This window comes from Zonotrichia leucophrys, chromosome 29 (assembly GCF_028769735.1).
Source record: "Zonotrichia leucophrys gambelii isolate GWCS_2022_RI chromosome 29, RI_Zleu_2.0, whole genome shotgun sequence".
NCBI lineage: Eukaryota > Metazoa > Chordata > Aves > Passeriformes > Passerellidae > Zonotrichia > Zonotrichia leucophrys.
In genome coordinates this window covers 1,749,657-1,777,233 of record NC_088198.1, presented here as the reverse complement: position 1 = coordinate 1,777,233, position 27,577 = coordinate 1,749,657, and the positions used below count along the sequence as shown (strand labels likewise).

At 52.2% G+C, this 27,577-nt stretch overlaps 1 protein-coding gene across 4 annotated transcripts in view; it reads left to right on the top strand.

Moving 5' to 3' along the window:
* Positions 1 to 27,577, top strand: part of LRP1 (LDL receptor related protein 1) — a 142,524-nt gene that overhangs the window by 49,437 nt on the left and 65,510 nt on the right. For all 4 annotated transcript variants that reach the window (XM_064734737.1, XM_064734735.1, XM_064734736.1 and 1 more), the window contains exons 7-14: positions 16,805 to 16,967; positions 19,651 to 19,873; positions 21,314 to 21,503; positions 24,329 to 24,472; positions 24,604 to 24,840; positions 25,858 to 26,038; positions 26,149 to 26,371; positions 27,113 to 27,302. In XM_064734737.1, coding sequence (XP_064590807.1) covers positions 16,805 to 16,967; positions 19,651 to 19,873; positions 21,314 to 21,503; positions 24,329 to 24,472; positions 24,604 to 24,840; positions 25,858 to 26,038; positions 26,149 to 26,371; positions 27,113 to 27,302 — 1,551 coding nt within the window. The remainder of the gene's footprint in view (positions 1 to 16,804; positions 16,968 to 19,650; positions 19,874 to 21,313; positions 21,504 to 24,328; positions 24,473 to 24,603; positions 24,841 to 25,857; positions 26,039 to 26,148; positions 26,372 to 27,112; positions 27,303 to 27,577) is intronic.

Below are 27,577 nucleotides of genomic sequence, written 5' to 3'. Positions count from 1 at the left end.
TGGTGTCAGAGAGGGACTGGAGAGGTTCTGGTGATGCCTTGGTTCCCCTTCAGTGGTGCTGCACTGGGGTTCCAAGGCACAGACAGCCCATGGACTGGGTGTCCCAGTGGTCCCTGGAGCAGGGCAGTGCTCCATTCTGTCCCCAAGGCTGGGATGTCCCTCTGAGGGGGCTCTGTCACCACCTTGGGGAGTAGAGATGGTGTCAGAGAGGTGCTGGAGATGTTCTGGTGATCCCTTGGACGGGGTTCCCCTTCAGATACAGCCATGGTGCTGCACCAGAATAGAGAAGACGAGGCAATTTTGGGGTGTCCTCACCCTGGGGAGCTGCAGGTGGTGTCACTGAGGGGCTGGAGATGTTCTGGTGGTCCCTTGGTTCCCCTTCAGTGGTGTTCCAAGGCACAGACAGCCCATGGACTGGGTGTCCCAGTGCTCCCGGGAGCAGGGCATTGCTCCATCCTGTCCCCAAGGCTGGGATGTCCCTCTGAGGGGGCTGTGTCACCCCTGAGGAGCTGGAGATGGACATGGGAGATGCAGCCATGGAGCAGAACATGGCCTGAAGAGGAGGCAATTTTGGGGTGTCCTCACCCTGGGGAGCTGCAGGTGGTGTCACTGAGGGGCTGGAGATGTTCTGGTGATCCCTTGGTTCCCCTTCAGCGGGGAACAGCCAGCCCATGGACCTCTGGAGCAGGGCAGTGCTCCAGCCTGTCCCCAAGGCTGGGATGTCCCTCTGAGGGGGCTGTGTCACCCCTGGGGCACATTTGGCTGGCTCAGGTCGGGCGTGAGCTCTCGCACAGCCCCAGGGCTCCATGGCAGCACCGACTCAGACATCCTGGCCCAGCTCCACCAGCTTCCACCCAGCGGTTCCTCCTCGCACAGAAACATCCCAGCAGAAAGGGAGGGGGGTGAATTTATTTATTTTTGAGCCTGCTTTGCTGAGGCAACCAGGCTGACGTGACGGCTGTGGTGGTGCTGGTGGCAGCCTCTCCTCCTTCCTGCCCTGCACAAGGACTTGGCTGTTCCTGGGAGCAAAGGGGGGACCCTCTGGGTGTCCGTCCGTCCGTCCGTCCGGCGCCCTCGGGGGCGGGAGTTTGTCTTTGTGCTCGTCCTGTTAACATACTTCTAATTAAGGAAAATTGTCCCCAGGAGCAGTGTTTATCCAGGCCGGTCACAGAGACGGGTTTGTTCTCCCAGGGAGAGGATGTCTGTGGAGGGGGGAAAAAGAGAGACAGAAATTCCTCCAGATTATGGCATTATGTAAATGTATCAAACGGATCATTCCCTATAAAAAAAAAAAAAGGAAAGTAGGAAACCGATGGATTTCAGCAGCCCTGGGGATTGCATTCCTGACGAGCCTCCGCCGGCGTTTCAGAGCCGAAATATTCGGCGACTTTTCCAAGATGTTTTTCCTTCCAGGCCGCGTGCCCTGAGCGCCTGGGGGGGCTCTTGGGGCCACCCCCCAGCCCTCCCAGGCTTCTTTTCTTGCTGGGTGGCAATTTGGCCGCAGTTCCTGCTTGCCCTTTGTGCCCAGAGCAGGGGACGTGAGGTTTGCTGCTCTCCGTGGGATGTGGTGTGGACGGGAACCATGGATTCCATGGTTTGTGTCAAGGCTGGCTGACCCTGGGGAAGCAAGAACCAGCTGTTTATAGGACTTGAATATTCTTTCTTTATTCTTTATTTCTTTATTATTCTTTATTTTTTTATAATTCATTATTTATTTTTTATTATTCGTTATTTCTTTATTATTCGTTATTTAAATATTATTCGTTTGTGTCAAGGCTGGTTGACCCTGGGGAAGCAAGAACCAGCTGTTTATAGGAGTTAAATATTCTTTCTTTATTTTTTATTTCTTTATTATTCTTTTTTATTATTTGTTATTTATTCTTTAGTATTCGTTATTTATTCTTTATTATTCATTATTATTCATTATTATTCATTATTTATTATTCGTTATTCTTATTCGTTATTTAAATTTTATTCTTTTATGTCAAGGCTGGTTGACCCTGGGGAAGCAAGAACCAGCTGTTTATAGGACTTTAATATTCTTTCTTTATTTTTTATTTCTTTATTATTCTTTATTTTTTTATAATTCGTTATTTATTCTTTATTATTCGTTATTTCTTTATTATTCATTATTATTCATTATTATTTATTATTCATTATTCTTATTCATTATTTAAATATTATTTTTTTGTGTCAAGGCTGGTTGACCCTGGGGAAGCAAGAACCAGCTGTTTATAGAACTTTAATATTCTTTATTTCTTTATTATTCTTTATTTTTTTATTATTCGTTATTTATTCTTTGTTATTCATTATTTCTTTATTATTCATTATTTAAATATTCTTTATTATTCGTTATTTTTTTATTCATTATTTCTCTATTATTCCTTATTTATTATTCGTTATTTAAATATTTTCCGTTTGTTTCAAGGCTGGTTGACCCCGGGGAAGCAAGAACCAGCTGTTTATAGGACTTTAATATTCTTCATTTATTCTTTATTTCTTTATTTATTCTTTATTTCTCTTTATTTCTCTTTATTTCTTTATTATTCTTTATTTAAAGTCAGATGTTGGCTTTAAACACTCCATCTCTATTCTCTGTCCCGTGTGCTGGGCCAAGGGGGAAAATGCTCCTGAGCAGAATGGGAACAAGGATTTGGTGTCAGAGCTCCGTGCCCAGGGATGTTTTTGGCTGCTTCTGATGTCCTGCTCTCCTGGAAATGCTCCCTTGAGGAACAGCATGGAAGTGGAATTTCTCCCAGGCTTGGAATCATGGAATTATTAAAGTTGGAAAACCCTCTAAGACCCTCAAGTCCAACCATTAACCCAGAGCTGCCAGGTCATTGCTGAGCTGTGTCCCCAAGTGCCACATCCACGCATTTCAGGAGGAATTTCTTCATGGAAAGGGTTGGAATTTCTTCATGGAAAGGGTTGTCAGGCATTGGGAGGGGTTCTTAGGGAGGGTGGCCATCCCTGGAGGTGTCTGAGGAACATCTGGATGTGCCACTCAGGGATCGGTTGCAGCTTGGACTCGATGATCCTGGAGGGTTTTTCCACCTCAGGGATTCTGGAATTCAGAGACTGAAAAGTTGGAAAGCCCTCTGAGACCCTCGAGTCCAACCATTAACCCAGAGCTGCCAGGTCATTGCTGAGCTGTGTCCCCGAGTGCCACATCCATGATGTTTCTGGCTGCTTCAAGTTTCTCCAAGACTTGGAATCATGGAATTATTGAGGCTGGAAAAGCCCTTTAAGACCCATCAACCCAGCCCTGCCAGGTCATCACCAAAATGTGTCCCCAAGTGCCACATCCACACATTTCAGGAGGAATTTCTTCATGGAAAGAGTTGGAATTTCTTCATGGAAAGGGTTGTCAGGCATTGGGAGGTGTTCTTAGGGAGGGTGCCCATCCCTGGAGGTGTCTGAGGAACATCTGGATGTGGCACTCAGGGATGGACTCAATGGTCCTGGAGGACTTTTCCACCTCAGGGATTCCAAAATTCAGGGAAATTTTGCTGTTTTGATTCTTTCCTGAGCTTGTTGAACTTCTATTGGTACAGGAGGTTTCTCCTTTTCCTTGCTCAGCCTGGAGGAGCTGCTGGGTGCCTTCATCCCCCTCGCAGCTGTTTGTGTCCCTGATGGTCCTGGAGGGTTTTTCCAACCTCAGAGACTCTGGAATTCAGAGATTGAAAAGTTGGAAAGCCCTCTGAGACCCTCGAGTCCAACCATTAACCCAGAGCTGCCAGATTGTCACTAAAATGTGTCCCCAAGTGCCACATCTGCACATTTCAGGAGGAATTTCTTCATGGAAAGGGTTGTCAGGCATTGGGAGGGGTTCTTAGGGAGGGTGGCCATCCCTGGAGGTGTCTGAGGAACATCTGGATGTGGCACTCAGGGATTGGTCACAGCTTGGACTCGATGGTCCTGGAGGGTTTTTCCAACCTCAGGGACTCTGGAATTCAGAGATTGAAAAGTTGGAAAAGCCCTCTGAGACCCTCGAGTCCAACCATTAACCCAGAGCTGCCAGATTGTCACTAAAATGTGTCCCCAAGTGCCACATCCATGATGTTTCTGGCTGCTTCAGGTTTCTCCCAGACTTGGAATCATGGAATTATTAAGTTGGAAAATCCCCTAAAGATCCTTGAGTCCAACCATTAACCCAGAGCTGCCAGGTCATTGCTGAGCTGTGTCCCCGAGTGCCACATCCATGATGTTTCTGGCTGCTTCAAGTTTCTCCAAGACTTGGAATCATGGAATTATTAAAGTTGGAGAAGTCCTCTGAGACCCTTGAGTCCAACCATTAACCCAGAGCTGCCAGGTCATTGCTGAAACGTGTCCCCAAGTGCCACATCTGCACATTTCAGGAGGAATTTCTTCATGGAAAGAGTTGGAATTTCTTCATGGAAAGGGTTGTCAGGCATTGGGAGGTGTTCTTAGGGAGGGTGCCCATCCCTGGAGGTGTCTGAGGAACATCTGGATGTGGCACTCAGGGATGGACTCAATGGTCCTGGAGGGTTTTTCCACCTCAGGGATTCCAAAATTCAGGGAAATTTTGCTGTTTTGATTTTTTCCTGAGCTTGTTGAACCTCTGTGGGTACAGGAAGTTTCTCCTTTTCCTTGCTCGGCCTGGAGGAGCTGCTGGGTGCCTTCATCCCGCTCACAGCTGTTTGTGTCCCTGATGGCCCTGGAGGGTTTTTCCAACCTCAGGGACTCTGGAATTCAGAGATTGAAAAGTTGGAAAGCCCTCTAAGACCCTCGAGTCCAACCATTAACCCAGAGCTGCCAGTCATTGCTGAAACATGTCCCCAAGTGCCACATCTGCACATTTCAGGAGGAATTTCTTCATGGAAAGGGTTGTCAGGCATTGGGAGGGGTTCTTAGGGAGGGTGCCCATCCCTGGAGGTGTCTGAGGAACATCTGGATGTGCCACTCAGGGATTGGTCACAGCTTGGACTCGATGATCCTGGAGGGTTTTTCCAACCTCAGGGACTCTGGAATTCAGAGATTGAAAAGTTGGAAAAGCCCTCTGAGACCCTCGAGTCCAACCATTAACCCAGAGCTGCCAGATTGTCACTAAAATGTGTCCCCAAGTGCCACATCCACACGTTTCAGGAGGAATTTCTTCATGGGAAGGCATTGAGAGGGAGGTGGTGGAGTGCCCATCCCTGGACGTGTCTGAGGAACATCTGGATGTGGCACTCAGGGATGGACTCGATGATCCTGGAGGGTTTTTCCACCTCAGGGGATTCCAAAATTCAGGGAAATTTTGCTGTTTTGATTCTTTCCTGAGCTTTTTGAACCTCTGTGGGTACAGGGAAGTTTCTCCTTTTCCTTGCTCGGCCTGGGGGAGCTGCTGGGTGGCTTCATCCCCCTCGCAGCTGTTTGTGTCCCTGATGGCCCTGGAGGGTTTTTCCAACCTCAGGGACTCTGGAATTCAGAGATTGAAAAGTTGGAAAGCCCTCTGAGACCCTCGAGTCCAACCATTAACCCAGAGCTGCCAGATTGTCACTAAAATGTGTCCCCAAGTGCCACATCCACACGTTTCAGGAGGAATTTCTTCATGGGAAGGCATTGAGAGGGAGGTGGTGGAGTGCCCATCCCTGGAGGTGTCTGAGGAACATCTGGATGTGGCACTCAGGGATGGACTCAATGGTCCTGGAGGGTTTTTCCAACCTCAGGGATTCTGGAATTCAGAGATTGAAAAGTTGAAAAACCTTCTAAGACCCTCGAGTCCAACCATTAACCCAGAGCTGCCAGTCATTGCTGAAACATGTCCCCAAGTGCCACATCTGCACATTTCAGGAGGAATTTCTTCATGGAAAGGGTTGTCAGGCATTGGGAGGGGTTCTTAGGGAGGGTGCCCATCCCTGGAGGTGTCTGAGGAACATCTGGATGTGGCACTCAGGGATTGGTCACAGCTTGGACTCGATGATCCTGGAGGGTTTTTCCACCTCAGGGATTCCAAAATTCAGGGAAATTTTGCTGTTTTGATTTTTTCCTGAGCTTTTTGAACCTCTGTGGGTACAGGGAGGTTTCTCCTTTTCCTTGCTCGGCCTGGAGGAGCTGCTGGGTGCCTTCATCCCCCTCGCAGCTGTTTGAGGACTGTCGAAATCCCTGGGTTTAATCCGAGGGAAGATTTTGTGTGTGTTTCCTTCCTCCTCCTGTCAGGCCACAATTGATGTGTTTGCAGACTGCACAGCGACTGATTCATGCAGAGCAAAGTTATTTGCTGGCTCAGCAAAGCTCCTTCCCCAAAAAAACAAAAAAACCAAACCCAAACCCACAGCCCTGCAGTGCCTCGCTGGGAGTGGGGTAAATCCAGTTGAGGGAGGGAGAATTTGGGGCTGCAGCTCCAGTGGGAAATGTGGGAATTGTTTCAAGGAGATCTTTGGGTGGGATTGTCCCACCTGGAGCTCTGGGATCCCAGAGGAAGGAGGAGATCAGGGTTGGAGCCAGGCTGGGAGAGATGGGGGTGAGAAGGGTCCAGGGAAGGCTCAGAGCCTCTTCCAGTACCTGAAGAGGCTCCAGAAGATCTGGAGCTGAAAAGGGTCCAGAGAGAGCTCAAAGCTTCTTCCAGTGCTTGAAGAGGCTCCAGAAGAGCTGGAGAAGGAGGTTCCAGAAGAGCTGGGGGTGAGAAGGCTCCAGGGAAAGTTCAGGGCTTCTTCCAGTGCTTGAAGAGGCTCCAGAAGAGCTGGAGAGGGAGGATTCAAAAGATCTGGAGCTTAAAAGGGTCCCGGGAAAACTTGGAGCTTCTTCCAGTGCCTAAAGAGGCTCCAGAAGATCTGGAGCTGAGAAGGGTCCAGGGAAAGTTCAGGGCTTCTTCCAGTGCTTGAAGAAGCTTCAGGAGAGCTGGAGAGAGAGGATACAGAAGATCTGGAGCTGAGAAGGCTCCAGGGAAGGTTCAGGGCTTCTTCTTGTACCTGAAGAGGCTCCAGAAAAGCTGGAGCTGATAAGGGTCCAGGGACAGCTCAGAGCTTCTTCCAGCACCTGAAAAGGCTCCAGGAGAGCTGGAGATGGCGGCTCTACAAGAGCTGGAGCTTAAAAGGGTCCAGGGAGAGCTCAGAGCTTCTTCCAGTGCCTGAAGAGGCTCCAGAAGAGCTGGAGAGAGAGGATTCAAAAGATCTGGAGCTTAAAAGAGTCTAGGAAAAGTTCAGGGCTTCTTCCAGTGCCTGAAGAGGCTCCAGAAGAGCTGGAGAGGGAGGATTCAAAAGATCTGGAGCTTAAAAGGGTCCCGGGAAAACTCGGAGCTTCTTCCAATGCCTGAAGAGGCTCCAGAAAAGCTGGAGAGGGAGGATTCAGAAGATCTGGAGCTGAGAAGGCTCCAGGGAAGGTTCAGGGCTTCTTCTTGTACCTGAAGAGGCTCCAGAAAAGCTGGAGCTGAGAAAGCACCAGGGAGAGCTCAGAGCTTCTTCCAGTGCCTGAAGAGGCTTCAGGAGAGCTGGAGCTGATAAGGGTCCAGGGAAAACTCAGAGCTTCTTCCAGCACTGAAAAGGCTCCAGAAAAGCTGGAGAGGGAGGATCCAGAAGATCTGGAGCTGAAAAGGCTCCAGGGAGAGCTCAGAGCTTCTTCCAGTGCCTGAAGAGGCTCCAGAAGAGCTGGAGAAGGAGGTTCCAGAAGATCTGGAGCTGAAAAGGCTCCAGGGAGAACTCAGAGCTTCTTCCAGGGCCTGAAGAGGCTCCAGAAGAGCTGGGGACAAGGGCTTGGAGGGACAGGACACAGGGAATGGCTTCCCACTGACAGAAGAGTGGGTTTAGGTGAAATGTTGCAGATTTTGGGAAGAAATTTTGGAGATTTTGGGGAAGAAATTCCTCTCTGTGAGGGTGGGGGTGCCTCTGGATCCCTGGAAGTGTGCAATGCCAACCTTGGAGCAACCTGGGATAGTGGAAGGTGTCTCAAGTGGGACTGAGATGATCTTTTGACCCAAACCAGCCTGAGATTCTGTGAAAGGGGAAAATCCCAGCCCAGTGTGACAGGGTTTTGTGGCAGGGACCTCAGGAACAGCTCAGTGGGGCTCACTCAGGCCCTGGAGGGTGTGAAACCAGGAAACATCTGTGAGCGTGGCTTTTGGGGTTTCCTGAAGTCGCCAACCCGCCCGTGTTGAGCAATTTTAATGAAGTTCCCTCATCCTCCATCCTCCCCCTCTCCTAAATGGGGCTGCTGGCCTGGACCCCATCCCCGTCCCCGTCCCTGTGAGGGTTTTTTGGCTGCCTGTCCCAGGAAGAGCCTTGGAAAGCTGAAAAAGCTGAAATTTCCCTGCTCTCTGCCCCCACCAGCTCCTTTCCAAAGGCTCCCAAATAAATAAATCTTGGGAAATGAGCTCGGCTCGTGTCGCAATCGCCGGGGTTGAGCAAGGAGAGGGATTTGTTCCAAATTGGGAATTTTTTTTGGCGGGGGGAGAGGCACCCAAAGGGGGTTTTGGGAGGGAGGGGGTGGTGGGATTCTCTGGAAATCATCTATGACCCCTCCAGGGGACAGGGTGGGCCCCGCTGCTCCCCTCAGATGGGTTCAAAGGTGTTTTTATGGCCGTGGGTGGTCGTGGCACCATCCCTGGGCATCCATTCTTGAAGGGGGACACAGAGGGAGAGTCCCCCCCTCTCCAAAACTTGAGAAGGAGGGAGGTTAAAGTGTCTGCAGGCCAATGCCAGGGGTTAAAAATAGCTGTTTTCTAAATTAGCTCCCAGCAGAAGTTCGAGAGGAAATCCAGGTTTAGCTGAGGCTACAAGAAAGAGGCTGAAAATAATAATAATAATTGTAATAATAATGAAAATAACAACAGTGGTATAATAAAAAATAAAAATAAAAAGTGATTCCTGCGAAGGAGAGGGGAGGATGGTGAGCGGGGAGAGATGGAAAACAAAAGCCTTTGAGGAGGGTAATGCTTTCCAGCTGCAAAAATAAAGCCTGGGAGAGGAGCAAGTGCTTGCATCACCCTCAGCCCTGTGCTGCCCTGCTTGGAGCTGGGGCTCATCTGGAGCCCCCCAGCTGCACCAGGGCCTGGGCTGGGGCAGGATGGGTGTGAGGGGAAATGTGGGGCTGCAATTCTGTGCCTTGTTTTGGCTTTTTTCCTCTTTAAATATTGGGCTGGGGCTCATCTGGAGCCCCCCAGCTGCACCAGGGCCTGGATTGGGGCAGGATGGGTGTGAGGGGAAATGTGGGGCTGGAATTCTGTGCCTTGTTTTGGGTGTTTTCCTCTTTAAATATTGGGCTGGGGCTCATTTGGAGCCCCCCAGCTGCACCAGGACCTGGATTGGGGCAGGATGGGTGTGAGGGAGTGTGGGGCTGCAATTCTGTGCCTTGTTTTGGCTTTTTTTCCTCTTTAAATATTGGGCTGGGGCTCATTTGGAGCCCCCCAGCTACACCAGGACCTGGATTGGGGCAGGATGGGTGTGAGGGGAAATGTGGGGCTGGAATTCTGTGCCTTGTTTTGGCTTTTTTCCTCTTTAAATATTGGGCTGGGGCTCATTTGGAGCCCCCCAGCTGCACCAGGACCCTCCTTTCCCTTGCATGAATATGAGGGGAATATGGGGCTGCAATTCTGTGCCTTGTTTTGGCTTTTTTCCCCTTTGAGCATTGGGATTGGGCTCATCTGGACACCCCCAGCTGGACCAGGACCCTCCTTTCCCCTGGCTTGGGGCAGGGAATTCCGTGAGGGAAAACGTGGAATTCTGTGCCTTGTTTTGGGTGTTTTTCCTCTTTAAGTTTTTGACTGGGGCTCATCTGGACACCCTCAGCTGGACCAGGACCTTCTTTTCCCCTGGATTGGGACAGGGAATTCTGTGAGGGGAACATGGGGCTGCAATTCTGTGCCTTGTTTTGGGTTTTTTCCTCTTTGAGTGATGGGATTGGGCTCATCTGGACACCCCCAGCTGGACCAGGGCCTGGATTGGGGCAGGATGGGTGTGAGGGGAAATGTGGGGCTGGAATTCTGTGCCTTGTTTTGGGTGTTTGAGTGTTGGGCTGGGGCTCATCTGGAGCCCCCCAGCTGGACCAGGACCCTCTTTTCCCCTGCATGAATATGAGGGGCATGTGGGGCTGGAATTCTGTGCTTTGTTTTGGGTATTTTCCTCTCTGACTGTTGGGATTGGGCTCATCTGGAGCCCCCCAGCTGCACCAGGACCTGGGTTGGGGCAGGATGGGTGTGAGGGGAAATGTGGGGCTGGAATTCTGTGCCTTGTTTTGGCTTTTTTCCTCTTTAAATATTGGGCTGGGGCTCATTTGGAGCCCCCCAGCTGGACCAGGGCCTGGATTGGGGCAGGATGGGTGTGAGGGGAAATGTGGGGCTGCAATTCTGTGCCTTGTTTTGGCTTTTTTTCCTCTTTAAATATTGGGCTGGGGCTCATTTGGAGCCCCCCAGCTGGACCAGGACCCTCTTTTCCCCTGCATGAATATGAGGGGCATGTGGGGCTGGAATTCTGTGCTTTGTTTTGGGTATTTTCCTCTCTGACTGTTGGGATTGGGCTCATCTGGAGTCCCCCAGCTGCACCAGGACCTGGACCGTGGTGCAGGAGGGGTTGTGTAGGGAGTGTGGGGCTGCAATTCTGTGCCTTGTTTTGGGTGTTTTCCTCTTTAAATATTGGGCTGGGGCTCATTTGGAGCCCCCAGCTGGACCAGGACCCTCTTTTCCCCTGGATGGGTATGAGGGGAATATGGGGCTGCAATTCTGTGCCTTGCTTTGGCTTTTTTCCCCTTTGAACATTGGGATTGGGCTCATCTGGAGCCCTCCAGCTGGACCAGGACCTCCTTGTCCTGCATGAATATGAGGGGATGCGGGCTGCAATTCTGTGCATTGTTTGGGCTTTTTCTCTTTAAATTGGTCTGGGGCTCATCTGGACACCCCCAGCTGGACCAGGGCCTGGTTGGCGCAGGATGGGTTGAGGGGAAATGTGGGGCTGCAATTCTGTGCCTTGTTTTGGGTTTTTTGAGTGTTGGGCTGGGCTCATCTGGAGCCCCCAGCTGGATCAGGACCCTCTCTTTTCCCCTGGATGGGTATGAGGGGAGTATGGGGCTGCAATTCTGTGCCTTGTTTTGGCTTTTTTCCCTTTGAGCTTGGGATTGGGCTCATCTGGAGCCCCCCAGCTGCACCAGGACCCTCCTTTCCCTTGCATGAATATGAGGGGAATATGGGGCTGCAATTCTGTGCCTTGTTTTGGCTTTTTTCCCCTTTGAGCATTGGGATTGGGCTCATCTGGATGCCCCCAGCTGGACCAGGACCCTCCTTTCCCCTGGCTTGGGGCAGGGAATTCCGTGAGGGAAAACGTGGAATTCTGTGCCTTGTTTTGGGTGTTTTTCCTCTTTAAGTTTTTGACTGGGGCTCATCTGGACACCCTCAGCTGGACCAGGACCTTCTTTTCCCCTGGATTGGGACAGGGAATTCTGTGAGGGGAACATGGGGCTGCAATTCTGTGCCTTGTTTTGGCTTTTTTCCCCTTTGAACATTGGGATTGGGCTCATCTGGATGCCCCCAGCTGGACCAGGACCCTCTTTTCCCCTGCATGAATATGAGGGGGATGTGGGGCTGCAATTCTGTGCCTTGTTTTGGGTGTTTTCCTCTTTAAATGTTGGGCTGGACTCAGCCCCACCTCGGAGGGAGAGGTGGGAAAGGGGCTCTGGGATGGGTTGGACCCCTCCAAGAGCAGAATTTGGGGTTCAGAGCCGTGCTGGGGCCCCCTGAGCCGTTCTGCCAACGCTCCCCATCCGCCCCTGCTTGGATCTCTCCCCTGGTCCTGTGACTGTGACTCAGCCACGCAGGCGCCCGCCAAGCTCTGCTTTTTTTGGGGAATTCTTGCACATCCCTTTGCTCGAGCGTTCCTCGCCCCAGCAGGGCCCTGCCACCCCCTCCCCACGTCACAGCGGGGTTTGGGGGTGCCGCTGGTGACAGCAGAGCTCTGTCTTGGCCTTTGGTACCCCAATGTGCATTTTTAGGTGGTTTTTATCCCAAACCCCTCTTGCTCCAGGAGCTGGGGGGTCCTGGTTGGAGCAGGAGCCCCCCAAACCCTGTGCCAGCCCTGGCACGTTGTGAGCCCTGTTTGGGGTTGATTCCTTGTTTTTGGCTGTTCCCACTTGATTTTACATCCCTTTGCTCGAGTGCTCCTCGCCAGAACAGCCCCCCATCCTCAGGACCCTGCCACCCCAAGTTTTCACCCCAAACCCCTCTTGCCCCCGGAGCAGGAGCCCCCTGAGCCCTGTGCCAGCCCTGGCACGTTGGGCAGCACTTTGGGAGCCCTGTTTGGGGTTGATTCCTTGGTTTTGGCTGTTCCCACTTGATTTTACATCCCTTTGCTCAAGTGTTTCTCACCCTGGCATGGCCCTGCCACCCCCTCCCCATGTCACAGGGGGGTTTGGGGAGCAGGGTGACAGCAGGACTCTGTCTCAGGGGCAGAATGTCACCCCAATGTGCATTTTTAGGTGGTTTTCATCCCAAACCCCTCTTGCCCCAGGAGCTGGGGGGTCCTGGTTGGAGCAGGAGCCCCCCCAAACCCTGTGCCAGCCCTGGCACGTTGTGAGCCCTGCACAAGGCTTAGTTTGGGGTTGATTCTCATTCCTTGGCTCGGGCTGTCCCCACTTGTTTTTACGAGCTGCCTCTCGCAGCCTCGCCCTTCCTGAGGAGGGTGAGGTCAATGTCCCCATCCCTGTCCCCATCCCTGTCCCCAGGGCCACAAAATGAGCTGGCTGAGCTGGCCTGGCTCGCTCAGGGATGGGGATTGGGGTGTGTGCACCCCAAACTCTCTGTGTGTGCTCAATCCCAGCCCGGCTGTGTGGATGGAGAGCCCTGGGATCGAGGGTGGGGTGGGGGCATTGCAAAATCTCCTGGCTGGGTTCGTGTTTTCCCTGCTGTGTTGGTTAATAATTCAGTGCTGTCTGGCCCTGCTCCACCAGGGCTGTCTGGGTCTCACTGACCTTGGGGTCCTGAGGATGGGGGGCTGTTCTGGCCCATCCTTGATCCTTTGGGGCTGTCTGGGTCCTGCTGACCTTGGGGTCCTGAGGATGGGGGGCTGTTCTGGATTATCTTTGCTCATCTGGGGCTGCCCAGGTCCTGCTGGCCTTGGGGTGCTGAGGATGGGGGATCATTGTGCCCCATTCCTGCTCTCCCAGGGCTCTCTGAGTCCTCCTGATCTTGGGGTCCTGAGGATGGGGGGCTGTTCTGGCCCATTCTTGCTCATCTGGGGCTGTCCAGGTCCTGCTGGCCTTGGGATATTGGGATTTGGGGGTCATTGTGCCCCATTCTTACTCCTCTGGGGTGTCCAGGTCCTGCTGGCCTTGGAGTACTGGGACTGGGGGGTTTCTGTGCCCCATCTCTGCTCTCCCAGGGCTCTCTGAGTCCTCCTGATCTTGGGGTTCTGAGGATGGGGGGCTGTTCTGGCCCATCCCTGCTCTTCTTTGGCTGTCCAGGTCCTGCTGTCCTTGAGATGCTGGGGTTGGGGGGTTGTTGTGCCCCTTCTCTGCTCTTCCAGGGCTGTCTGGGTCCTGCTGACCTCGGGGTGCTGGGGCTGGGGGGTTGTTCTGGCTCATCCTTGCTCCTCCAGAGCTGTGCAGGTCCTGCTGGCCTCAGGATGCTGGGACTGGGGGGTTGTTGTGCCCCATCTCTGCTCTTCCAGGGCTGTCTGGGTCCTGCTGACCTCGGGGTGCTGGGGCTGGGGGGCTGCTCTACCCCATCCCTGCTCCTTCCTCCAGGCCTCTGAGTCCCTCTGAACTCTGGGTCCTTCTGCCCAGGGCTGCTTTGCCCCATCCCTGCTCCTCCAGGGCTCTCTGAGTCCTGCTGATCTTGGGGTCCTGGGTCTGGGGTGTCATTGTGCCCCATTCCTGTTGTGCCCCATTCCTGTTGTGCCCCATCCCTGCTCTGCCCCATTCCTGCTCTGCCCCGTCCCTGCTCTGCCCCATCCCTGCTCTGCCCCATTCCTGCTCCTCCAGGGATGTCCAGATCCTGCTGACCTTGGGGGTCCTGGGGCTGGGGGGCTGCTCTACCCCATCCCTGCTCCTTCCTCCAGAGCTCTCTGCCTCTCTCTGAACTCTGGGTCCTTCTGCCCCATCCCTGCTCTGCCCCATCCCTGCTCCTCCAGGGCTCTCCAGATCCTTTTAGCCTCAGGATGCTGGGACTGGAGGGTCCCTGTTCCCCATCCCTGCTCCTCCAGGGCTCTCCAGATCCTTTTAGACTCAGGATGCTGGGACTGGAGGGTCCCTGTTCCTCATCCCTGCTCCTCCAGGGCTCTCTGAGTCCTCCTGATCTTGGGGTCCTGGGGCTGGGGGGGTCATTGTGCCCCATCCCTGCTGTGCCCCATCCCTGCTCTGCCCTGTCCATTCTCACTGTGGTGCTGCATTGATGGAGGTGCAGGGTCTGGGGCTGCACCAAACCAAAGGACAGCTCTCCAAAACAAACCCTTGGCTTCTCTGGGAGCAGCAGCCCCTCAGCCTGGCCTCTGTCCCGGCAGGCTCAGGAGGGGCTGAGCAGCTGAGCCCTGGCCAGGCAGGAATTCAGGCGCGTTGGGCTGATCGGATTTAACTGGTTTAATTAAACACTCACTGGCTTTCACTGGTTTAATTAAATGCTCACATGCTGCCTGCCAGGTGCTGCCTCTCACCTGCCCCAGCCCCAGGGTGTCCCTGCAGCTCTGGATTAGCTCTGCTCCCCCCTTGCCCAGCGGGTTCTGCCCTCGGTGCCACCTGTGCCACCCGTGGGGCTGCTGGAGCCCCTTCCCTGCTGCCCACTCCCTTCTGCAGCAGCACCTGGCCGAGCTTCCCCTGCCCCACTGGGGTTCCTGAGGGATGGATTCCCAATGTTTCTGCAGGGTGAATTCCCTGTATTCCTGCAGGGTAAAGTCCCAGTGTTCCTACAGGGTGAATTCCCAGTGTTTCTATAGGGTGAATTCCCAGTGTTTCTGAGGGATGAATTCCCAGGATTTCTGCAGGGTGAATTTCTGGGGTTTCTGAGAGATGAATTCCCAGTGTTGCTGCAGGAAAAATTCCCAGTGTTGCTACAGGGTGAATTCCAAATATTCCTGTGGGATGAATTCCCAGTGTTCCTGCAGGATGAATTCCCAAGATTTCAGCAGGAGAAATTCCAGTGTTTCTGAGGGATGACTTCCCTGTGTTTCTGCAGGAAAAATTCCCAATATTCCTTCAGGGTGAATTCCCAGTGTTCCTGCAGGATGAATTCCTAGGGTTTCTGCAGGGTGAATTCCCATTATTCCTGTGGGATGAATTCCCAGTGTTGCTGCAGGGTGAATTCCTAATATTCCTTCAGGGTGAATTCCCAGTGTTTCTGCTGGGATGATTTCCCAATATTCCTACAGGATAAATTCCCAATATTTCTGTGGGATGAAATCCCTGTATTCCTGTGGGATGAATTCCCAGTGTTTCTGCAGGATCCTCTCCTGGTTGTGTGTGATGTGTTTGGCTTGTCTGGGGGCTGCAGTTCTCCCTGGGGAGCAGAGGATGGGCTGCCATGGGTGCTGTGGGTGCCCTGTGGGTGCTCTGGGTGCCCTGTGGGTGCCCTGTGGGTTCCATGGGTGCTCTGGGTGCCCTGTGGGTGCTGTGGGTGCCCTGTGGCTCCACGCAGGGTGACCAGGGCAGATCCTTGCTGTGGGTGCAGCTCCCAGTGCATTCATGGCTCCCATGGGTTCATTCCTTGGCTGTGCTGGTGGTTGTGACCCTGGGGGTGCTGTGGGTGCCCTGTGGGTGCTCTGTGGGTGCTGTGTTTGCTGTGGGTGCCTTGTGGGTGCCCTGAACGTGCTGTCGGTGCCCTGTGGGTGCCATGGGTTCTGTGTTTGCTGTGGGTGCCTTGTGGGTGCCCTGTGGGTGCCCTGTGGGTGCCATGGGTTCTGTGTTTGCTCTGGGTGCCCTGTGGGTGCCTTGTGGGTGCCCTGAACGTGCTGTGGGTGCCCTGTGGGTGCCATGGGTTCTGTGTTTGCTGTGGGTGCCTTGTGGGTGCCCTGTGGGTGCCCTGTGGGTGCTGTGGGTGCTGTGTTTGCTCTGGGTGCCCTGTGGGTGCCCTGTGGGTGCCGTGGGTGCTGTGTTTGCTCTGGGTGCCCTGTGGGTGCCCTGTGGGTGCTGTGGGTGCTGTGTTTGCTCTGGGTGCCCTGTGGATGCCTTGTGGGTGCCCTGAACGTGCTGTGGGTGCCCTGTGGGTGCCCTGTGGGTGCCCTGTGGGTGCCATGGGTTCTGTGTTTGCTGTGGGTGCCTTGTGGGTGCCCTGAATGTGCTGTGGGTGCCCTGTGGGTGCCCTGTGGGTGCCGTGGGTTCTGTGTTTGCTGTGGGTGCCCTGTGGGTGCCCTGTGGGTGCTGTGGGTTCTGTGTTTGCTCTGGGTGCCTTGTGGGTGCCCTGAACGTGCTGTGGGTGCCCTGTGAGTGCCCTGTGGGTGCCCTGTGGGTGCCATGGGTTCTGTGTTTGCTGTGGGTGCCCTGTGGGTGCCTTGTGGGTGCCCTATGGGTGCTGTGTTTGCTCTGGGTGCCCTGTGGATGCCTTGTGGGTGCCGTGAACGTGCTGTGGGTGCCCTGTGGGTGCCCTGTGGGTGCCATGGGTTCTGTGTTTGCTGTGGGTGCCTTGTGGGTGCCCTGAACGTGCTGTGGGTGCCCTGTGGGTGCTGTGGGTGCTGTGTTTGCTCTGGGTGCCCTGTGGGTGCCCTGTGGGTGCCGTGGGTGCCATGAGAGCCCTGTCACTCCATGCAGGGCAGGTCCTTTCTAGGGGTGCAGATCCCAATGCATTCATGGCTCCCATGGGTTCATTCCTTGGCCATGTTGGGATTTGTCACCCCGGGGGGCTCCTGGCTCTGTCCCTCCCTTCCTCACCCCCCTTTCCCTCCCTGTCCTGGCACAGATGTGGAGCAGATGGCCATCGACTGGCTCACGGGCAACTTCTACTTCGTGGATGACATCGACGACCGGATCTTCGTGTGCAACAAGAACGGGGACACCTGTGTCACCCTGCTGGACCTGGAGCTCTACAACCCCAAGGGAATCGCGCTGGACCCGGCCATGGGGTGAGTCCTGGCAGTTCAGCACCCTTGGGGACAGCTGGGGACCCTTCCTGTGCCTTGTTGAGTCCTCCCTGCAGGGACATTTGTCACCCAGCCTGGCCTGGCAGCAGCTGGATCCTGTGGGACACACCTGGCCCAGCTCAGGAGAAGCTTCTGCTTCCAGCTTTGTTCCAGATTGTAGGAGCTGGAGTGGTTTTTGGGACCTGGAGTGGTTTTTAGGACCTGGAGTGGTTTTTATGACCTGGAGTGGTTTTAGGACCTGGAGTGGTTTTTGGGACCTGGAGTGGTTTTTGGGACCTGGAGTGGTTTTTAGGAGCTCAGACCTGTGGGACACACCTGGCCCAGCTCAGGAGAAGCTGCTGTTTCCAGCTTTGCTCCAGATTTTGGGGCTTGGAGTGGTTTTTGGAACCTGGAGTGGTTTTTGGGACCTGGAGTGGCTCCGTGCACAGCCAGAGCAGCTCCCTGGTGTCTGTGTGTCCATCCAAGATGTGGGCACAGCTTTGCTCCAGATTTTGGGACCTGGAGTGGTTTTTGGGACCTGGAATGGCTTTTAGGAGCTGGAGTGACTCCATGAACAGCAAGAGCAGCTCCCTTGTGTCTGTGTGTCCATCCAAGACGTGGGCACTGCTTTGCCCCAGATTTTGGGACCTGGAGTGGTTTTTGGGAGCTGGAGTGGCTCCATGCACATCCAAAGCAGCTCCCTGGTGTCTGTCTGTCCAGCCCCTGCCTCCTGCACAGCCCTGAGGATGAGGATGCCAGGATGCTGAATCATGGGGGCAGCTCAGGGCACCCCTGGCAGCTGCCAGCCCCCGGGAGCTGCTGTGGCAGAAAAACCACTAAAGAGGAAAATTCCCCTCCTTGCCAGCTGATGGGCACTTCCCTCCTGGCTCAGGGTGGAAAGAGCTGGTGTTATTGAGCAGAAAATCAGGAGTATTTCATATAAACAAACAAATATCTCAGAGAATCCTGGAGGGAGCTCCAGGGCTGGTGCAGACAAGCCCCAGAGGTGGCTGAGTTGAGTTCCTTGGGTTTAACACAACCCCAAATGTGCCTGTGGGACTCTTCCAGTGACACCAACACATCTGAAGGTCCCAGAAACTCAGTGCCAGACCCCAGGGCATCTGTCAGAACCCAGAAAATTCCTTTGGATGCCCTGGAGGGCTCCAGCCTGAGCTGAGAGACCTTGGCACAGAGCCCAGGACCCCTGTGCCTTTGGAAAAAATAATTACCAACCTTTATATGAAGGATTACAAGTCAAGGAAGTTTAAGTAGAGTAATAGTTAGTTTGTCATGGGGTGAAAAATCAGTTTTTGGGGTTTTTAGAGTGGAGGTTCAGGGGGCAAGATGGAAGAATCGAAGTGTGTCCAGTCTTTGTCCTTCTTCTTCTTCTTGGCCTCCACCTTCTGCTGTGATGGTGGCACTTTTTGACTGGTTTAGAGTAGAAGCTCAGTGTCTAACACAGGTGATAGGTATTGGGAAGTAATGGTGAATATTGTACACATAGTTTTTAGTATAAAAGGATAACACCAGTGTGCCTCAACCCAACCTGCTGGACAGAGCTTGGCAGGTCAGAAAAAGAATTTTATAGATAAAAAGCAATAAACAATCTTGAGAGCAAGAATAGAGGGGTTCTGACTCCTTCTTTAACTAAGAAAAGAGAGTTTTTAAAGCATCTCAAAGTCACTCTGACCAGCAGAGATCCCGAGAGGATCTTCTGCTGTGATGGTGACACTTTTAGATTGGTTTAGAGTAGAGACAAACTGTCTAACGTAGGTGATTGGTATTGGGAAGTTATGTTGAATATTGTACATGTAGATTTTAGTATAAAAAGATAACACCAGTGTGCCTCAACCCAACCTGCTGGACAGAGCTTGGTGGGTCAGAGATAGAATTTTATAGATAAAAAACAATAAACAATCTTGAGAGCAAGAATAGAGGGGTTCTGACTCCTTCTTTAACTAAGAAAAGAGAGTTTTTAAAGCATCTCAAAGTCACTCTGACCAGCAGAGATCCCGAGAGGATCTTCTGCTGTGATGGTGACACTTTGGGATTGGTTTAGAGTAGAAGCTCAGTGTCTAACATAGGTGATAGGTATTGAGAAGTTATTGTAAATAATGTAATGTAATTTAGAGTGTAAAAAGATGACACCAGTGTGCATCAACCCAACCAGCTGGACAGAGCTTGGTGGGTCAGAGATAGAATTTTATAGATAAGAAACAATAAACAAGCTTGAGAACAAGAATAGAAGAGTTCTGACTTCTTCAACTAAGAAAAGAGATTTTCTAATGCATCTCTAAGTCACTCTGACCAGCAGAGATCCCAAGAGCATCTTCTGCTGTGATGGTGACACTTTTGGATTGGTTTAGAGTAGAGACAAACTGTCTAACGTAGGTGATTGGTATTGGGAAGTTATGTTGAATATTGTACACGTAGATTTTAGTATAAAAAGATGACACCAGTGTGCATCAACCCAACCAGCTGGACAGAGCTTGGTGGGTCAGAGATAGAATTTTATAGATAAGAAACAAGAATAGAAGAGTTCTGACTCCTTCTTAACTAAGAAAAGAGAGTTTCTAACACATCTCATAGTCACTCTGACCACAGAGACTCCGAGAGGCATCCACACATCCAAATCCTCCCCCTCCCAAGGCTCACCCTGGCTCTGAGTTTGTCTCTTGTCTCACAGCAAGGTGTTCTTCACCGACTACGGGCAGATCCCCAAGGTGGAGCGCTGCGACATGGACGGGCAGAACCGCACCAAGCTGGTGGACAGCAAGATCGTCTTCCCCCACGGCATCACCCTGGACCTGGTGAACCGCCTGGTCTACTGGGCTGATGCCTACCTGGACTACATCGAGGTGGTGGATTATGAGGGCAAGAACAGGCACACCATCATCCAGGGCATCCTGGTGAGTGGGGCTGGGGGAGAGGGAGCCAAGCTTGGGTGCTGCTGGTCTGCAGCTGGGACTTTGGAGGTTCAGCAAAGAACATGCTGAGCACTGAGCGTGGTCCTACCAAGGATGGTCTTGATGGGCAAGGCCACACTGATGGTCAGTGATGGACAAGAGCTATCGGGTGGGATGGACATCATTGATGGTCAGTGACGGACGAGAGCTGTTGGGTGGGATGACCATCACTGAGGGCCCGTGATGCACAAAAGCCATGAGGTGGGATGGACATCACTGATGGTCAGTGATGGGCAAGAGCTATTGGGTGGGATGACCATCACTGATGGTCAGTGATGGATGAGAGCCATCAGATATGATGACCATCACTGATGGCCAGTGATGGACAGGAGCCCTCAGATGGGATGTCCATTACTGATGGCCAGTGATGGATGAGAGCCATCGGGTAGGATGGACATCACTGATGGTCAGTGGTGGAGAAGAGCTATTGGGTGGGATGACCATTACTGATGGCCAGTGATGGACAAGAGCTATCAGATGGAGTGGGCATCGCTGATGGCCAGTGATGGATGAGAGCCATCAGGTGGGATGGGCATCACTGATGGTCAGTGGTGGAGAAGAGCTATTGGGTTGGATGGACATCACTGATGGTCAGTGATGGACAAGAACCATCAGGTGGAATTGGGGGTTTTGTGTGTCCTGGAGCCTGGCTCTCACAACTCTTCAATCCCTTGTGGCTCTCACAACTCCTAAATCCCTTGTAGCTCTCACTGCCTTTATGCCACCAACTCCTGAATCACTTTTGGCTCTAACAACTCTTCAATCCCTTGTGGCTCTCACAACTCCTAAATCACCTGTGGCTCTCACAACTCTTCAGTCCATTGTGACTCTCACAACTCCTAAATCCCTCATGGCTCTCACAACTCCTAAATCCCTTATGGACTCACCTGATACCTTCCAGATCGAACACCTGTACGGGCTGACTGTCTTTGAGAACTACCTGTACACCATCAACTCCTAAATCCCTTGTGGCTCTCACAACTCTTAAGTCACTTGTGACTCTCACAACTCCTGAATCCCTTATTGCTCTCGCAACTCCCAAATCCCTTGTGGCTCTCACTACCTGTACACCACCAACTCCTGAGTCCCTTGTGCCTCTCACAACTCCTGAATCCCTCATGGCTCTCACAACTCCTAAATCCCTTATGGACTCACCTGATACCTTCCAGATCGAACACCTGTACGGGCTGACTGTCTTTGAGAACTACCTGTACACCATCAACTCCTAAATCACTTGTGACTCTCACAACTCCTGAATCCCTTATTGCTCTCACAACTCCCAAATCCCTTGTGGCTCTCACTACCTGTACTCCACCAACTCCTGAGTCCCTTGTGCCTCTCACAACTCCTAAATCCCTTATGGACTCACCTGATACCTTCCAGATCGAACACCTGTACGGGCTGACTGTCTTTGAGAACTACCTGTACGCCACCAACTCGGACAACGCCAACGCGCAGCAGAAAACCAGCGTGATCCGCGTCAACCGCTTCAACAGCACCGAGTACCAGGTGGTGACACGGGTGGACAAGGGTGGAGCCCTGCACATCTACCACCAGCGGCGCCAGCCCACAGGTGGGACCCTCACCTTGGAGCAGCAGCTCCCTGGTTGCTCTGCCAGGGGTTTGGGTGGGGTTTTAGGAGGAATTTTATTCATGGGAAGGGTGGTGAGGGATTGGGAGTTGCTGTTTCTGGTGGTGTGCAAGGATTGGGTGGATGTGGTTGGGTTGATAAATTGGGGATTGGTCACAGGTTGGATTCAGTGATATTGGAGGTGTTTTCTGACCTCAAGGATTTTGGGATTCCTGCTCCTCAGGGTCCTGGGGGCTGCTAAACATCCCCCTTTTCCTGCTGGAGCTGTGTCTCTTCCCATGAGAGCTGCTCCACGTGGTTGATGGATCGTGGAGATTACAGAGATGTGGGATCTTAAAATACAGATGTGGCATCTTAAAATATTGATGCTCCCTCACCACCGTCTCTGGTGGTGTGCAAGGATTGGGTGGATGTGCTTGGGTTGATAAGGTGGGGATTGGTCACAGGTTGGATTCAGTGATATTGGAGGTCTTTTCTGACCTCAAGGATTTTGGGATTCCTGCTCCTCAGGGTCCTGGGGGCTGCTAAACATCCCCTTTTCCTGCTGGAGCTGTGTCTCTTCCCATGAGAGCTGCTCCATGTGGTTGATGATCATGGAGAGTACAAGATGTGGGAGCAAATGTGGCATCTTAAAATATTGATGCTCCCTCACCACCGTCTCTGGTGGTGTGCAAGGATTGGGTGGATGTGCTTGGGTTGATAAGGTGGGGATTGGTCACAGGTTGGACTCAGTGATATTGGAGGTCTTTTCTGACCTCAGGGATTTTGGGATTCCTGCTCCCCACAACATCCTGGGGTTCCCTCTTTTCCTGCTAGAGCTGTGTCTCTTCCCATGAGAGCTGCTCCACATGGTTGATGGATCATGGAGATTACAGGCATGTGGGAGCAAATGTGACATTTTAAAATATTGATGCTCCCTCTTACTCTCTGTCCCCATTGTTGGCACGTTCACCCTGGTGCTCCCAAGCACTGAGGGAATTCCAAGGAGCTGAAAGGCTCCAGTGCTGCACCAACCCCTCCCTGCATCCATCCATCCATCCCTGCCTGTTCCACCCCCAGCACCTTCCTGCAGTTAATCAATTTACTCCTCATAAATCCTCTTAGTGTCTGCAGCCTGCTCAGCTTTTTCCAGAATACAGAATTAATCAGGAGATTTCTGAGCGGGGTTAGGAGTGTGATTAAGGGGCTCTGTGGCTGTCCCCACTCCCAGGGCTTGTCCCACTGGTGCAGCAGGATGGGGCAGTGTGTCCACGTGGCTGTGGTGCTGTGCTGGGACATGCTGGCTTCTCCTCAGGGATTCTTCCCATGGGAAAGTCCTTTCCCATCTCTGTGCTGTGCTCAGCCTTTCTCTGACTGCCCAGGGGAGCATCCCCATGTCCCTGTGGTTGCAGCCCTGTCCCCCCTGTGTCCCTGTCCCCTCTGTGTCCCTGTCCCCTCTGTGTCCCCCATTGTGAGAATCTACAAAATCAGAGGGTTTTGGGGAAAGCTGCAAAAGGCAGGCCTCAGAAACAGCAGAACTGTGATTAGAGCTAAGCAGCAGCCATGAGATAGGTCAGCAGAAAAATTATTTAAAAAGTAGAAAAGCAAAGACAAATAGAACAATGGTCTGTGTATTAATGCTTGTTTAGAATAACTCTTTAAGCTACAGAAAGTTTATCTAGTGAGATATTAGGAAGTTTGAAGCTTACTAGTGGAACTCTGTGCATTGTATTTTAAGGCTTACAAGCAGGTATTGTATTAGAAATAAGCAAGCATTGTTTTAACCAAAGGTACCTGTGCTTATAGTGACTAGATAGAACTACTGTCAATGTGCTTTTGCTCTGTGTGATTGGTCAAAAAACTTATAAAGTAAGTTGTAACATTAAGTTCTTTGTCTGCTGCTTGGGATGTGAGCTGGTGGCATTTTCCCATTGTCATAACCATGTAATGAGAGTGATGCTGGAAAATAAAACAGCTCGAGTCACATTCCACAGCAGCCCCATCCCGTTTGTGATTTGTACAGAGACCCCTGGCCAGCGATACCCCACATGCTGCCTGTCCCCCCTGTGTCCCTGTCCCCCCAGTGTCCCTGTCCCCCCAGTGTCCCTGTCCCCTCTGTGTCTCTGTCCCCCCTGTGTCCCTGTCCCCTCTGTATCCCTGTCCCCCCTGTGTCCCTGTCCCCCACAGTGTCCCTGTCCCCTCTGTGTCCCTGTCCCCTCTGTATCCCTGTCCCCCCTGTGTCCCTGTCCCCCCTGTGTCCCTGTCCCCCACATGCTCCCTGTCCCCCCTGTGTCCCTGTCCCCCCTGTGTCCCTGTCCCCCCTGTATCCCTGTCCCCCACATGCTCCCTGTCCCCTCTGTATCCCTGTCCCCCCTGTATCCCTGTCCCCCCTGTGTCCCTGTCCCCCACATGCTCCCTGTCCCCCACATGCTCCCTGTCCCCCCTGTATCCCTGTCCCCCACATGCTCCCTGTCCCCTCTGTATCCCCGTCCCCCCTGGTGTCCCTGTCCCCCCTGTGTCCCTGTCCCCTCATGCTCCCTGTCCCCCACGTACTCCCTGTCCCCCCTGTATCCCTGTCCCCCCTGTCCCTGTCCCCTCTGTATCCCTGTCCCCCACATGCTCCCTGTCCCCCACATGCTCCCTGTCCCCTCTGTGTCCCTGTCCCCTCTGTGTCCCTGTCCCCCCTGTATCCCTGTCCCCTCTGTATCCCTGTCCCCCTCATGCTCCCTGTCCCCCACGTGCTCCCTGTCCCCCCTGTGACCCTGTCCCCCAGGGGCTCCCTGTCCCCCCAGTGTCCCCAGCAGCTGCAGCCCCTCTCTGTGTTGCAGTGAGGAGCCACGCCTGCGAGCCAGATCAGTTTGGGAAGCCAGGAGGCTGCTCCGACATCTGCCTGCTGGGGAACAGCCACAAGAGCCGGACCTGCCGCTGCCGCTCCGGCTTCAGCCTGGGCAGCGACGGGAAATCCTGCAAAAGTGAGTGCTGCCTTTCCTGGGGGGATCTTTGGGGTGAGGGGCTGGAGAGAAAGGCTCTGCATGCCCTGCTGTGAGCCCACCACAGCCCCAGTGCCACCTGCCACCCCCATGGCACTGCTGTCTCTCCGCAGAGCCCGAGCACGAGCTGTTCCTGGTGTACGGGAAGGGACGTCCTGGCATCATCCGGGGCATGGACATGGGTGCCAAGGTGCCCGATGAGCACATGATCCCCATCGAGAACCTGATGAACCCCAGGGCTCTGGACTTCCATGCTGAGACTGGCTTCATCTACTTTGCTGACACCACCAGTTATCTCATAGGGCGCCAGAAGATCGATGGCACGGAGAGGGAGACAATCCTGAAGGATGGTGAGTGGCCAAGGGGCCTGGCCTTGCAGGAAGGATAATAAAATGATTATCATAATAATAATTTAATAGTAATAATAATAATTGTAATAATTATATTTATATATATATATATATATATATATATATATATACATAAATTTATAGTAATTAGAAATAATATATAGTAATTAAAATAAAATAAAATAGATTAAATTATAGTAATTTATTTCTATATTAATTTATATATTTATATAAAATAATAATTTAATAGTAATAATAATAGTAATAGTAATTTATACATATATAAATGTATATATATCATGTAAATGACAGTAATTTATAATAATTATAAATATCTAGTAATAACAATAACAATAAAATCAAATAAAGAAATTATAGTAATATATAAATTATATATATTTATATAATAATTTAATAGTAATAATAGTAATAATAATAGTTGTAGTAATAATATTATCATATAGAATATATGTCATATAGTATATATATCATATATAATCATATTATCATATAACATTGTCATAATAATATAATTTAATAGTAGTAATAATGATAATAATTGTATAATAATATAATCTTATCATATAGAATATATATAATACATATAATCATATTATCCTATCATATTAACATAATAATGATACTATTATATGATAGTATGATTATATATATTATATAATATTATCATAATAATAATCACCTGTCTGAGATACAAGGAGCTTAATACCCAGAATACTCAAACATCCATTAGCTCAGGATGATCCCACTTGACATGTCTACAGTCCAAATTTTCAGTATATTTAGCATTTCATAATATTTTAGCCGACTTTCCATAAAATTGTAGCAGATTTTCCATAAAATTTTCTCTGTTCAAAGAGCAGCTCTAACAAACTTTCTCATCGGGCTGGGTGCCCATCATCCCCCTCAATTTGGGTCAGGATTGGGCACTTTTGGAGCTGTTCCTTCCACTTTTCACCTCCTGCCTGGTGACAAACCCGCTCCAATTTCCCCCCAAAGGCATCCACAATGTGGAGGGCATCGCTGTGGACTGGATGGGGAACAACCTGTACTGGACAGATGATGGCCCCAAGAAGACCATCAGCGTGGCACGGCTGGAAAAGGCTGCCCAGACGAGGAAGACTCTGATCGAGGGGAAGATGACGCACCCCCGTGCCATTGTGGTGGACCCCCTGAATGGGTGAGGGTGCCTGGGTGGGCTGGGCTGTCTGGTGGGGCCACAGGGAGGTGGTTGGGTCTTGTCACGAGCTGTGGTGGCCAGGTCAAGTCTCAGTTTGATGTCCATGGCAGGTGGATGTACTGGACAGACTGGGAGGAGGATCCCAAGGACAGCAAGAGGGGCAAGATTGAGAGGGCTTGGATGGATGGATCCAACAGAAACATCTTCATCACCTCCAAGACTGTCCTGTGGCCCAACGGGCTGAGCCTGGACATCCCAGCCAAGATCCTCTACTGGGTGGATGCGTACTACGACCGCATTGAGATGGTTTATCTCAATGGCACTGATAGGAAGGTGAGTGGAGTCTGGGACATTGATTATTCACAGCACTGGGGAGCTGAGCTGTGACCTCTCTGCTCTCCACTTCCATCACCCTGTCCCTGTCCCATCACCCTGTCCCTGTCCCTGTGCCTTTCCCTGTCCCTGCCTCTGTCCCTGTTCCTGTCCCTGTTGCTGTCCCTGAGTGCCCATCCCAACTAAGGGAGCCTCTCTGCTCTCCCCTTCTATCACCCTGTCCCTGTGGCTGTTCCCTGTCTCTGTCCCTATCCCTGTCCCTGTCTTTGTCCCCATCTCTGTCCCTATCCCTGATCACCCTGTCCCTGTCTCTGTCCCTGTTCCTATTCCTGTCCTTGTCCCCTGATCACCCTATCCCTATCCCTGCCCCTGTCCTTGTCCCTGATCACCCTATCCCTGTTCCTGTTCCCTGTCCCTGTCCCTGTCCCTATCCCCGTCCCTGTCCCTGATCACCCTGTCCTTGTCCCTGAGTGCCCATCCCATGTGCTCCTGCTCTCTCATATGATGTCTCATGAGTGCCCATCTCATGTGATCCTCTCTGCTCTCTCTTTCCATCACCCTGTGCTTGTCCCTGATCACCCTGTCCCTGTCCCTGTCCCTGATCAGCCTGTCCCTGCTGCTGTCCCCGAGTTCCCATCCTATCTGACAGAGCCTCTCTGCTCTCCCATCACCCTATCCATGTCCCTATCCCTGATCACCCACCCCACCTAACATCCCCTCTCCTCCTCCCCACACGCACAGATCGTGTACGAGGGCCCGGAGCTGAACCACGCCTTCGGGCTGTGCCACTACAGCAATTTTCTCTTCTGGACCGAGTACCGCAGCGGCAGCATCTACCGCCTGGAGCAGGCCTCCAAGGCCGTGAGCCTGCTGCGCAACGAGCGCCCGCCCATCTTCGAGATCCGCATGTACGACGCCCAGCAGCAGCAAGGTGAGAGCCCACCAGGGGCTGGGGGAGAGGCTGAGCTTCCTAAGCAGCCCCCACACCTCTTTTTGTTGCCTTTTAGCCGTCCCCATGCTCCTTGTTTTTCTTTCCTGTTGTTCATTCCCTGCCCTTCCAGCCTTCCCTCTTTTTCCCACCCTAATTCCATCAAGCTCTGTATCCCTGGTGTTTCCAGCTGCCTTCCAGCTGTGGCTGCTGTTGAGGGAGTCCAGGGGGGCTGGGGGAGAGGCTGAACTTCCTAAGCAGCCCCCACACCTCTTTTT